The sequence below is a fragment of the Malaclemys terrapin genome, chromosome 16, assembly GCF_027887155.1.
Source record: "Malaclemys terrapin pileata isolate rMalTer1 chromosome 16, rMalTer1.hap1, whole genome shotgun sequence".
Lineage (NCBI taxonomy): Eukaryota > Metazoa > Chordata > Testudines > Emydidae > Malaclemys > Malaclemys terrapin.
This window is the reverse complement of record NC_071520.1, coordinates 13,414,854-13,428,666: the sequence shown is the minus strand read 5'-3', so window position 1 is coordinate 13,428,666 and position 13,813 is coordinate 13,414,854. Positions and strand designations below refer to the sequence as shown.

Sequence of the window (13,813 nt, the reverse complement as noted above, 5' to 3'; positions counted from 1 at the left end):
CCAGTCTCACATTTTTACACATCATTGTTCCCTTCTTTTTCCATTCCTGCCATGCTAGTGAACATCCACAGTTCAGATAGCAAGGTATATTCCATATGTATACTGGTATATGTAAAGAGTTCACATCAATGGAGTAGAATGTTGATGAAGAATAATGATCTCCTGGTCCTAAAGAAGTGCTGAGATGCTCTTTTTTATAAAGAGAGAGACTGATCCTTTTTCAAAGTTATTTGGAAAAAAGTTGTTAGGCACACACACACGTTTTTATTTGGATATTAGTGAAATAGAATGGCAATGGCTTCCTGTGCTATTATAGAATAGCACTATTCTACTTTGGTTTATGGATCAGCCTTGTGAACTTCAGTCAGTCAGAAACTAGATTAGCCTTAACATACTTTTAAGAAGAAAACTGAGATTTGATAGAAGTTCTAGTTCTTTAAAATGTCATAGGTAAATACTTTTTCTTCAGTCACCTGAATGACTAAAAAAGTCTTCACCAGATACAATGGAATGGAAACTATGCAATGTTTAATGAAACCTCCCTTCCCTTCCTTGCAGTCTATGAACAGTTAATTTTGAAGTTTAAAACACTAAAGTTGTAGGTAAAGGTCCATTTGCATTAATTTTTCAAATCCTGAAATTATCTTTCTAGCAAGACCTGTATTCAAATATGTTTCTGTAACAACATGTTAACCAAAGTCAAAACCTCTTTGTAAACAGGACGAAAGGCACTTTTACTTTCTGCCTCTCCCTCCTGCACACTGGGGCTCAGTGTCTGAAGTTATGAGGAGAGAATTCTATTGCTGGAGCAAAGCAGTATTTTTAAATATTATTTTTAATATGTAAATGTACATCTGAGGTAAACTGTAAAAGCTTAACACAACTTTGAGGTCTGCTGAATTCCTCTGCTAAACAACTGTGTTCACTAAGCAATACACTGTGTCCTCTGAGGAAACAAAAATTAATTTTAACTGGTGTTGTGTGGAAATAATAAATTTTAAAATTTTCACTCAATTTTTTTTCATTTTGTGACCCAGGTAGTTTTGGGGGTTTTGCAAAAATGTCTAAGAAATAGCCATTTTCATATTGAAAACACATGAAATTTAAAAAATTGCATATTTTTATAAAGTTTGAGGTTCCTCTCATTTTAAAATGGTCGTATTTTCAAGTAAAAAACAAAGTTTCCAACTTTCCTATTTGAGGGGTTTTTTTTTAATTTGGGAAAAGGAAAGGGCTTGTTAGTTTGTTCTGTGTTTGAAACAAAAGTTACTTTTTTACTGTGGTAAAATTTTATTTTAACTTCTTTACATCCTTCTAGTCTTTTGTTTCTGGAGGATCATAGTAAACAGAAATCTCAATTCTTCTGGTATGTGTGATATCCCAAAATCTCTAGTGATGTGAGATTAGAGGATTTTCATGGAAGGATAATTGTCCTGGCTTCATTTGCAACACGGAGGACATCTCTCTGTTTTCTCTCCTTAACCTCCTCCTTTGGACTTTGATTCAACAAAGCATGTCACCATGTAATTGGGATTTAGGCAAGTTCAGTGGGACTGTTCACATGCTTGAAGTTAAATATATGTATGTTTGCAGGATTGGAGCCTGGGTCTTTACTAAACACTGCTTGTTCTCTGATGTTTCTACTGTATAACTGAAATCTTCTGTCTGTCCATCACTTGCTCTTGGTTCACATTTTTAAGGTTTCCTGCCCAACTATAAGAACTAGACATTTAAAAGAGTTCTTAAAATAAAGTTTAGATTTGTGAGCACAATTCTGCAGTACATACCACAGCTGCAGAGTATCTGGTGCCTTGGCTATTGTTCTCTTCCTCTGCTGCATTCCAGTCACAAGTCTCCCTTCTTTTAACATAATGTATTAAATTACCACAAGCAGTAGATATCAAAAACTGATCTCAGCTTTTGTTATAGAAACATAATATCAATAAAAAGACATAGCCGTCCTGGGCATGTGTTTGTCAGGTCTCTTGCCTCAAATAGGTGGTAATTCTGTTCCTTCCCACATTTCTTCTCAATCGCGTCGTCACTCTTGAAATGTCTCAGTGTAGAAGTATGCTTTTCTAATAGATGGCCTTTTAAATTTGGTTAAGACAAGCAACTGCAGCCCTGACTTGACCATTTAGCAGTGGGCTGATGCTTGCTGCATATCTCTCCCTTTCAGCTGGTAAGTATTCTGATTATGCTTTCCTTTTCTCATATAATTGAAGAGAAGACACAGTTCACACTCCCCTTTGCTCTCTTCCTGTCTCTTAACACATCATTTTAAACTCTTAATTTTAATCCTTAAATAACTTATTTTGCCCCTTTCTACATTTCTGCTCTCCTCCACTGGTCACACTCTCTCCATGTGTGTCTTCAAATGCTTTATTCTAAGTTTCGTACCTTTACTTTTGCTACCCTCATGCCAGGAATTGGCTCCCTCTTCTTGTTTACCAAGACTCCCTCTTTCCTCCTTCAAATCCCTCTATAAAGTGCAGTTCTACTCCAAAAGGTGACTGTGTAAAAAGACACCATGCTCAGCAGATCTGCTCCCTTTGTGTAGTCCGAGGCATGTCTGCTGAGTTTAGAAAATCTTACCCGTTGTCACTAAAGTGCCTAAGTGACTTATGCTCCTGAGTCCCATCGATTTTTTTTTTTTCCCATTGACTTCCCTAAAATTTACCCTATAAGTTTTTATTGTCTTTTACTACTGTTAGTGCTGCAGAGACACTACAGCTATTAGGGTGTGAGTTGGATTCTGTTCCTTCCCATGCTCATCAACAAATTGATTCTTTCCTGTCAGTTACACCTGTGCAAACATATTGAAGGCATTTGGTGTGATTCTTTGCTAAGTCTCTTCAAGGCACAGCACAGAACTCACAACCTTGGAAGTAGCAGGGCAAAGGTGACTTTACCCCACCTTTTCATCCTCCAATTTTGGGCTGCTGAGAGGACTGTAATGGTCCCGTAGGATAACATAGGGATCCCTGGGGACTGCTTTAAATAGACTCATAGACTCTAAGGTCAGAAGGGACCATTATGATCATCTAGTCTGACCTCCTGCATGATGCGGGCCACCAAAGCTGACCCACCTACTCCTGGAAGAATTCTCTCCCATAATGACCCCATCAGTGTACTCTCTTCACCAGACCTTGCAACAGGGCCACAATTGCATGTACATTGATTTAGCAAAGGAGAGACTCTCTCATGTTGAGTTTATGCAGGTGTTGCTGAAAGCATAATTTGGAGTTCTATAGGTGTCACGAGTGCTTAATTTGGGACCTTCACAGCTGGTGCTGGTGGATGAAGTAGAAAGAACACAGCTTGATTCTCGGATTCTAGGCTGAGTTTGTGGAACTGGCAGTCAGAAAGCATCTCTTTGCTTGTAAACTGAGCACATTTGATATAGAAGTCATTGAAACAATAAACAAGTAGCTTTACAGTGCCACATATGCTATACATAGTCACTTCTAATGTTGTTTGAGAAATGGAGAAAATATTCATGAAAAATGAACAGGAGTACTTGTGGCACCTTAGAGACTAACAAATTTATTAGAGCATAAGCTTTCGTGGACTACAGCCCACTTCTTCGGATGCATGAAAAATGTATCTCTTCTAGTAAAAAAAAAAAAAAAAATCCTGAAACTTTCCAACCAGCTCTAGTCATTTCTCAGAATAAAACTGCATTTTAAAGCTCATTTATTATTACAGGTGTGCCAAAAATGTATTAGGTGTACAACTCCTGCTCTGAAGATCTTGTAGTCTAAGCTTTTAGGGATCTTTCCAACCCTTAATAGTAATCCCCTTTCCTAAACTACTAGGCCATGTGTTACCTTTTTTCTTTCTTAGCTTTTAAGACTCTTTTTTTTTTTTTTTTTTTTTTTTTGGCAGGGAATGTTTGTAAAATTCCAGATAAACGTACAGCACTATGTACGTTTTAATAATTTCTTAATAATCAAAGCTAATATAGTCTTGATGCCAGTCTCTCTCTCTGGGCTCCTGCTCACACTCACAAACTGAACCATGCAGATGGCTAGTCTGGCAGTCTGACATCACAGTAAACTACCATGGAAGAATCACAGTCCAGAACCTGTAAAAAGCAACAGAGGGTCCTGTGGCACCTTTAAGACTAACAGAAGCATTGGGAGCATAAGCTTTCGTGGGTAAGAACCTCACTTCTTCAGATGCAAGTCCAGAACCTGAAATTGTTACTGGCATGGGAGAACTGAGAAGGTGATTCACTCATCTTTTCTGGAGGAGAGTGCCTGGTGGTGCTCTTTAGCGTCCTCTCTGCTTGATTAGAGGAATGACATTGATAGGCTCCAAAGAGAGCCATGAACAGCTCTTCTTGACAGTGGGACAGTTACAGCAATAGGAGGCATTTGAGGGTAGGTGGAGAAGTAAAAGGAAGTGGGGGGGAAATTGGGGGTTCCTAGAAGACACCCCAATCCCCAAAATGATCCATACAGTCAGTGCTGAGTTGTCTAGTTTGATGGTTTCTCCTATCAGTTCATCCATGCCTGATTCCATAGCACGGACCTACAGATTCTAACTACTGCTGAGATAGTCCACTTACATCCCGACTAACAACACACTGACCCTGTGAAGAACTCTAAGTCTGGAATTCTTTCATAGATAACTAATGTAGTGTCTTTGGAGAGGCCTAATTTATGAACCCCTAGCTCTTGTTCCCATTGTTATTTGCAGTGCAGGTTCAAAGTGTGTCCCGTTTAGGAGCTTCTTCAGACGGAGTCTGAATCTTGATGCGCTAACGTATATATTTTAAGGTATTTTGAGCAGAGAATATCTGTAATGTGTGGATATTAGCACTTCCCATCTTCTGAATTACTATTTAGTTGAATCCTGGCAACAACCTAATAATCTCAGACTCTCATTTTACAATTTGTATGCTGAATTTCAATAGCAGCTGAGGGTGGCATGCATTGAATATGTAAAGTATTTTCATCTCTACTCAGACCACACCTTATCTTATCCTAGTGTCACCTTGGTGGGTACTCCAAAGTAATACACACCACCGTGTAATATATCAATGGTCAGAGCAGGTGAAAGAAGGAAGCATAGTCCTGTTTAAATGCCCTATACACCGTAATTAAAACTTAGCAACTTAAGAAAGTGTTCCTATAACCCTCTCTTCTGTGGTTGCTTTGGAGCCCATGAAAAAGAAATGAAGACACTACATTTACCCATGTCTTCTACTTAGCAGTCCTGATTTATTTTAATATTTAAAAAAATCAATTGACAATCTTTCTAAACATTTCTGGGAAATGTACACTGAAAATGTGGAAGTTGACTCAGAAGAAATCATTAAAAATGTCTTAGATGCAACAGCACAAAACATCCTCCCACCCGCCACCCCCAACTTGGGTTACACTTGCTTTCCTTTCGAAAAAATTTCTATTGTTTCAGCCCACCATCTCAGCTCCATCAACAAAAGCAATGCTGGGAGTCATTGTGCAGACAAGATATTGATGGATGCTTGCATTTTTACCACTATGTTGTGTGCTTGGAGCATGGTTAGATGATGTGGTTGAAATATTGGGTATCTGTCTGGCTAGTGTAGGAATAGCCGAAAGCGAGAGCGGCACATACACCCATGCATACCTACATATATGCACTTCTTTTTAGTAGAAACTTCAAGCTGAGATTGCTAGTTAGGATTTGAAAAGGAAGACTTCACGTTTGCTCCCTTGGGATGAAAAACCTCATTGATATTCAGATATTTGAAATACAACATGCTAGGTCAGAGCCTATGAGTGTCATTTTTTATGCTGAGAGAGGTTAGTATAATTTCCTAGTAATTGATGTAGCTCTCTCAAACTCACTGTATACCAGCCATTCTTGATTCCTATTCCAACATTTCGACTTTTCATCTGTCACAGGCTGTACATCAAAACTAACTTCAGTGCTTATGGGATAATGAAACATTTATAGTCTTGCAACTGCTGTATTTTTGCATCTGCAAGCTTCTAACTCAACCTCTAACCTGCTTCTGAAGCAGATGCCTGAGTTTCTCCCATTTTAAAAAAAAAATCTGTCAGATGAATTGCTGTAAATGTGGAGTGTGTTGGTTGTCTGTATCAGGGCTTTTGTTGTTGGTGCTGTCATTCAACCAGTCTTTCAGGATGTTACAAAACTGCTAAGAACCACTGTGGACAAGAGAAAATATCTTTTATTTTATCCCCCAAAACTTTGCAATCAATTTCCAAACCTTGGAAGTGTAAAACATAATTTTTTTCCTGATACCCACAAGGCGTTCGGCTATATCCACGTATATCAAAGAACATTCTTAAAGCTCTACAAATGAGTCATGAAAGCTTGACTGACCTCCATTCAGAATCTTTCCTCTCCCATTCTTTTGTAATTATATCATTTCTATATAAAGTCTGTCATCACTAACAAACTGTAAAACTTCCTATTAGGAAGACAGGAACCCCCTCCCCCAATTCCTTTTTCCAGGTGCAGTTTGATAAGACCTGTTCACTGGACAGGCAGGGTTTCTTCATGTGCCAAATGAAAAACCCATAGGCTTCATCAAATTGCATTTTAATCTTTTTGGAATCAAAACAAGTAATACCTGTACTATAAGTTGAGGTCTGGGGAGGGGGTTTATCTGGTTAAGACACATCCATAAGAGGCATCTCAGCTCTCTATCTACACTGTGTAAATGTATAGAAAGGGAGGGATTTATATACTGCCAGCTCCTCTCTGTTGAAGCTCTCTGTTGCTGAGCATTTTTTCATTTTATTCTTGATCATATCATGAATAAGAATGCAGAGGGACTGCATTGGTCTTCAGTGTCAGATAGTTGTCAGCCTTTTTGCATGCAGTTAATTGTAGAAAACTTTTTTATCGGTTGAACCAATCCTGTGTCTGGTAAAGGGACTAAATTCATCCATGGGCTTTAGATATAGAGAGAGCTCTGTCTGCTAGGATTTCACATCAGACATTTGATTTTGCTGGTGGAAAATTGTAGAAAAATGTGTTTTTTCCCATGTGAGGAAGAAAGTGTGCATCTTTTTCTGTAGTTGTGTTGGAGTTTTAGAGGCTGCATGTGGATGGGCTGTTCCAGTTCTAATCATGAAGATATTCTAGGCTGTCTGTGACAAACCCTGACATAGTGACTAAGAATATATTAGACTGGCCTCAGAGGTATCTGAGAAGTTTTCACTTTTCTTTATTCTAGGGTGCAGTTTTTATCCCACTATAATCACAGCCTTGTACAACTGTTTCATGTGCTGAAACAACTATGGCTGAAAGGGCTAACAACCCCCTCTAAACTGTAATGCAGTCAACAGGTGTGATACATTACTCTAATCAGCTGTACCCACCAAGACTGAATCACTTCCCTCGCCCTTCTATCTGCTAGCCATTGCTTAATTTGTGTCAGGGCTTGCCAGGGCTGAGCCCTGGCACCTCTAGTCTTGGCAGTTTATAGCCCTGGCACCTCTGGGCTTGGCAGTTTATAGCCCTGGCACCTCTGGGATTGCCACATCAGTTATGAAAGTAAAAAAATTGCTTGAGCCCCAGCACCTCTTTCATTACAAATTAAGCACTGCTGCTAGCCTGAAGTTCAAGAATCTCGATATCTATCTTAACCCCAAATCTTAGCAAGATGCTAAGCAGATGACCATTCAGTGGACTGTATCAAATGCTTGTCAGGTTGATGATGTCAATGATCATTCTGTTAGGTCTTTTGCATCTCTAATTACTTTGATCCTCTATTCTTTGCAAGAACTGCTTTTAAAAATTCTTAGATATCTTGATGTTTGTGGTCTTCCCCTAGCAAATGATTTCTAGTGGACTCAGATTTTTAACTAGTGTACCAAAGTTGTCCCACCTGCCTTTTGAGATGCCACAAATGGCACAGTAAAACTGCTGAATGTTATGAGTGTAAAATGTTGTCTACATTCTGTCCTAAAGGTGACTGCTTATCAGGGTTGTGCATCGACTCCCTTGTAACGAGGTTTCTAACCTGATTAGATATCCCAGGAAGTCATTCGAAAAATGAAATCTACATGAATATTTAGCAACTGCTTATGAAATAAAACAGTTAAATTTTCAGTTTTTGGAACAAACAGGTGAGGAGATGAACATGGCAATAAATTGTAGAAGACAGATTACAAAAAAAAAAAAAAAATTACCTTTTAGACAGTAGGAACATTGGTTGGTATAGGTCCATGCGTTACAATAGAGAAAACTTTACAGAATGGTTGCAGTCATTATGCTACTTAGATTGAGGAGAAAGCACTAACTCATGGTTTAAGATAGAGGACTGTTTGGTCCTAATGTCTCCTGTGGTGTGGATGAAGTAGCGCATTCGTTCTTTACCTCGTTTTCCTTTTTTGCAGAAAGGAGTCAGGACAGCACAGCAGTGGTGCTCTCTGATTCCAGCTCCACACAGGACATCTTCAATGAACCTGCCAGTTCTCAAGACAGTTCGAGGAAACCTTACTCAGAGAAGAGGATTTCCACTTCCTGTTCAGATGTGATGGCATCCTGCAAAGAAACTCTAGGATCTGAAGAGGAAAGAGGTCCAATCATTTTATTATGTAACTCACAGCAGCTTGTGTGATGACTAGGGCTGTTAAGTGATTAAAAAAATTAATCATTATTAAAAAAAATAATCGCGATTAATCTCACTGTTAATAATAGAATACTATTTATTTAAATATTTGTGGATGTTTTTACATTTTCGAATATATTGATTTCAATTACAACACAGAATACAAAGTGTACTGTGCACACTATATTTTTGATTACAAGTATTTGCACTGTAAAAAAACAAAATAGTATTTTTCAGTTCACCTAATACAAGTACTGTAGTGCAATCTCTTTATCATGAAAGTTGAACTTACAAATGCAGAATTACGTACAAAAAACCTGCATTCAAAAATAAACAATGTAAAATTTTAGAGCCTGCAAGTCCTCTGTCCTACTACTTGTTCAGCCAATTGCTCAGACAAACAAGCTTGTTTACATTTGCAGGCGATAATGCTGCCCGCTTCTTGCTTACAATGTCACCTGAAAGTGAGAACAGGCATTCTCATGGCACTGTTGTAGCCAGGGTCACAAGATCTTTACGTGCCAGATGCGATAAAGATTCATATGTCCCTTCATGCTTCAACCACCATTCCAAGCGACATGCGTCCATACTGATGATGGGTTCTGCTCGATAACAATCCAAAGCAGTGCGGACCAACGCATGTTCCTTTTAATTATCTGAGTCAGATGCCACCAGCAGAAGGTTGATTTTCTTTTTTGGTGGTTTGGGTTCTGTAGTTTCCGCATCTGAGTGTTGCTCTTTTAAAACTTCTGAAAGCAGGCTCCGCACCTCGTCCCTCTCAGATTTTGGAAGGCACTTCAGATTCTTAAACCTTGGGTTGAGTGCTGTAGCTATCTTTAGAAATCTCACATTGGTACCTTCTTTGCATTTTGTCAAATCTGCAGTGAAAGTTTTTCTTAAAATGAACAACATGTGCTGGGTCATCATCCGAGACTGCTATAACATGAAATATATGTCAGAATGTGGATAAAACAGAGCAGAGGACATACAATTCTCCCCCAAGGAGTTCAGTCACAAATTTAATTAACGCATTATTTTTTTAATGAGCGTCATCGGCATTGAAGCGTGTCCTCTGGAATTACTCCTGGGGGAATTTTGCAACGCTGCGCGTGTGCAGAATTCGTATCCCCCACAGATTTCTTGGCTTCCCCACAGAAAAATGACTTTCTGACAGGGAAGCTGCAAGAGCAGTCACACACCACTCCCTAGCAGCGCAGGTAGATTGTTTGTTTGTTTCAGGCCACCCAGAGCAGCCTGACCTTCCATACCCAGACACTCCTGCCAAGCCTCATCCCGTACACCCAGAACCCTCCTAGCACTCCATACCCGAACCCCACCCCACTGAACCTCAACCCCTGCATCTGGAGCCCCTCTGCCTCCGGACCTCCACCCCACCCCACCCCCCACTCTGCTTCCTGCACTCAAACCTCCACCCTGACAAACCTCACCCCCCCGCACCTCCTTGGGCCCCCACATCCAGACATCCATGCCACTGATCCCCAACGAACTGTACCCAGGCCCCCACCCCACCACGCCACACTCCCCCAGCACCCAGACTCCCGCACTGAGCTCCAACCACCTTCACCTGGAAGCCCCTGTAGAGTCCCATTTCCCCTGCACCTGTAAACCCCCTCCCCAACGAACCTCTGTGCATCCAGATGCCCCCCACAATCTGCCTGCACCCAGATTGTCCCACACAGAACCCTCTCATCCCACACCTGGATCCCCCACACTGAGCCCCTTCACACTTGGATCCTGCCTGGTTGAGCCTGCCTGCCCACACTTGGGGCACCTGGCACAGAGGGGCAGGGCCCCAGGATGTTCCTTGGGCAGGCCCAGGCCTTGTGTTGGGTCAGGGTCAGGTGCAGCCTCACCACTTAGTCGGTGTCCCAGGGGTGGGGAGGCTGCAGGGTGATCTCCCACCTTCGCCCAGGCAGTGGCCTGTGCTTCCTACTGTGCTGGAGCCTCTGCATTTATTTATTGACAAATAAAACTTGCAGAATTTTAAAATATTGTGCACAGAATTTTTAATTTTTTGGCACAGAATGCCCTCAGGAGTATGGAATGGTGGCCGAAGCATGAAGGTGTATACAAATGTTTAGTATATCTGGCACGTAAATACCTTGCGATGCTGGCTACAAAAGTGCCATGCAAATGCCTGTTCTTACTTTCTGGTGACATTGTAAATAAGAAAAGGGCAGCATATCTCCCGTAAATGTAAACAGACTTGTTTGTCTTAGCGACTGGCTGAACAAGAAGTAAGACTGAGTGGACTTGTAAGCTCTGAAGTTTTACATTGTTTTGGTTTTGAGTGCAGTTATGTAACAAAAAAAATTTACATTTGTAAGTTGCACTTCCATGATAGAGATTGCACTACAGTACTTGTATGAGGTGAACTGAAAAATACTATTTCTTATGTTGATCATTTTTACAGTGCAAATATTTGTTATAAAAAAATAATATACACTTTGATTTCAGTTACAACACAGAATACAATATATATGAAAATGTAAAAAAAATCCAAAATATTTAATGCATTTCAATTGGTATGCTATTGTTTAACAGTGCAATTAAAACTGGGATTAATCGCGATTAATTTTTTTGAGTTAATCGTGAGTTAACTGCATAATCAACAGCCCTAGTGATTACATTAAAATGTTTTGTCCAGTATGCAGTACTGGAAAGATGTTGAACTATGCTTTTGAATTTTTGTTGGATGTCAGTGGGGTGTGTATGTATAGTTAGTGGCTTTTTTTTTTTTTAATGTGTGTATATATAAATTTTATATTTATATCACCCATGTGGTAGTGATACCACTGACATAAGTGTTAGAACCCTCTCATAACCTGCAGAATCATGTGGTAAATAAATTTTTATTGTGCTCTTTTGACTGCCTCACCTGTACTCTGGCTTCTAATATTTCAAAGTCCTTAGCAGTTCAAGGAGCTGCTGTTGTAAAACAATCTCAAATAAAAATGTTTCTCTTTTTTGTCCATACTTAATCCTGGACTAGTGATAGATTATTATTCAATATCTTGCAAATGATAAATACTGGAATTGAATGCTTAATCACACTGGAGAACTTGAAATCACCCTCTGCCATCCTTTTCCAGTGGAATACAGCAGTTATTTGTAGCTCCAATAGATCATTTGATATCAGATGTTATATATGGAAAAGTGATAGACCTTCCAAAATCTATTAGTTAGATTTTTTTTCTCTCTCCATCTGAAGCCTGTATAATTGAACTTGGTGCTGAGGGAGCTGGGCTTTACAAGTAGAGGGATATGAAAAACAAAACCAATACATTTGTTTAAAACTTTCTAAAAGTTAACACTTTTTTTCTGTAAAATGTGAGGGTGTAGCATAATTATTATTGGCATGTAATTTGTTCAACTTTGTGAGTAATGCTGCCATCCAAACTTAGGCTCATAAAACTTTCCTATCACATTGTTTAGTCTCTCCTTCCATAATATCATATCTTTTGTCAATTTTATGGGTCTACAAAATCCATAGCTGGTCCTGATCCATTCCCTTATACTCATTGGAGAGAAATGTACAGTAAACATTTATTTCAACATTGTATGTATCATTGACATTTTGACTGATAACTTGTTTTCTCTTTTGAATTATGCTTTTTCTTAAGGTTTGTCTAAACTAGGGAAACTTGCACCAGAGTGACTATACCAATACGGCCACGCAGGTGCAAACCCCCAAATGTGCATAACTACTTGAACTAGTATGTGACTAATTCCAGTAACCTTGCAGAATAAGATTCACCAGGGTAATCATCATCTTATACCACTCGAGTGTATCTATGCTGTAGGTCCCAGTATAGCTACATCAGTGCAAAATTCCTAGTATAGACAGAACTTTATATAAATAGTATTTGGGAGGGGTTGATCACTACAATAACAATTTTCTAGGCAATAGTGACTTAAAAGGCATTGCAATCAGATGCCTATTTGGAGGCCTATGTTAAATTCAGTATTGCATTATTTGCGTTCACTCTAACAAATGTCTCTGGAAAAGTACATTTCTAAGCCAGCTACAAATATAGCATTACAAGACAGTGTAATACATTTAGATGATATAATGTATATATTTTGTATTCACTGTATGGCAAAGATTGAAATGTTTTAGACTGAGAAGAGGCTGAGAGCAATGTCATTTAGCCCTCTGTCTGAAAATTAAGAGTATGCAATTAAGATATATGCAACATAAATGTAAATCAATATAAGATTTGATAACATCATTTTGTAATATGACCCAGTATAAGAGGTGGGGTGTGTGTTTTATACTTCCACTTCTAACTACACCAACTGCTTAAAAAAAAAAAAAAAAAAAAACACACAAAACAAAACAAAAACCCACAATTCAAAAATAATTAAAAAATATTTGAATTAGCTTTCCTACAATTAATTTTAAAAAGCCTATTTTGAGAGAATGGACATAAATTTTTGATATACAAGAAACTTTAAAAAATAATTAAAACAAATTTTAAGTCACCAAGATGCTATGAGGATAAATGCAAAATAACAACAGCTAGGTATTTAAAAGGGGCTTGTGTATGTCAATTTTGACAGCTTTTTTCCTCTGCTACTGGGATGATTAAGGCATTGGAATGACTGAAACTTTCTGAGTTGAGAATTAAAACGTTCTGGTATTACGGCACTCCCCAACTTACACAAGTGTTCCGTTCCGGAACGCCTTGCGTAACTCTAATTTTGCGTAAGTTGGGAACGTATATCCGACCATTACGCAAAAAACAAAACAAAAAGAAAACTTTCTAGCTTACGGAATTTGCGGAACTTTTTCCGTAAGTGCGGATTTGTGTAAGTCGGGTTTGCGTAACCCAGGGAGCGTCTGTACTGAAACATTGAGTATTGAAACATTGAATATGCTCTAGCTTGAAAAATTTATAACACTTTTTAAGTTAAAAATTTAAAAAGGTCTTCCTCAAACTTGGGAGGGCTCAGATGCATCAAGTCTGCTAACAATTCTAGGCCAGAAGGTGGTGATTGTAAAATATTTAATGCTTTAAAAAAATAAATATAAATATTTTCCCCAGCCTTCAGAAGCTTCTGAAAAACATAGTACATCCTGCTGGAATATTGTGTCAATTTCTAATGTTAACCATTCAAAAGGCTGTTGAAAAATTGGAGAGGGTTCAGACAAGAGCTTCAGGAATGATTTCGCTGTGTGGAAAACACACCTGAAAGAGAGACTTAAAC

General features: G+C 38.9%; 1 protein-coding gene across 7 annotated transcripts in view; it reads left to right on the top strand.

The window, feature by feature from the left end:
• CABIN1 (calcineurin binding protein 1) overlaps positions 1-13,813 on the top strand; it is a 204,319-nt gene that overhangs the window by 63,025 nt on the left and 127,481 nt on the right. For all 7 annotated transcript variants that reach the window (XM_054006388.1, XM_054006393.1, XM_054006392.1 and 4 more), the window contains one exon: positions 8,367-8,549. In XM_054006388.1, the coding sequence (XP_053862363.1) occupies positions 8,367-8,549 (183 nt within the window). The remainder of the gene's footprint in view (positions 1-8,366; positions 8,550-13,813) is intronic.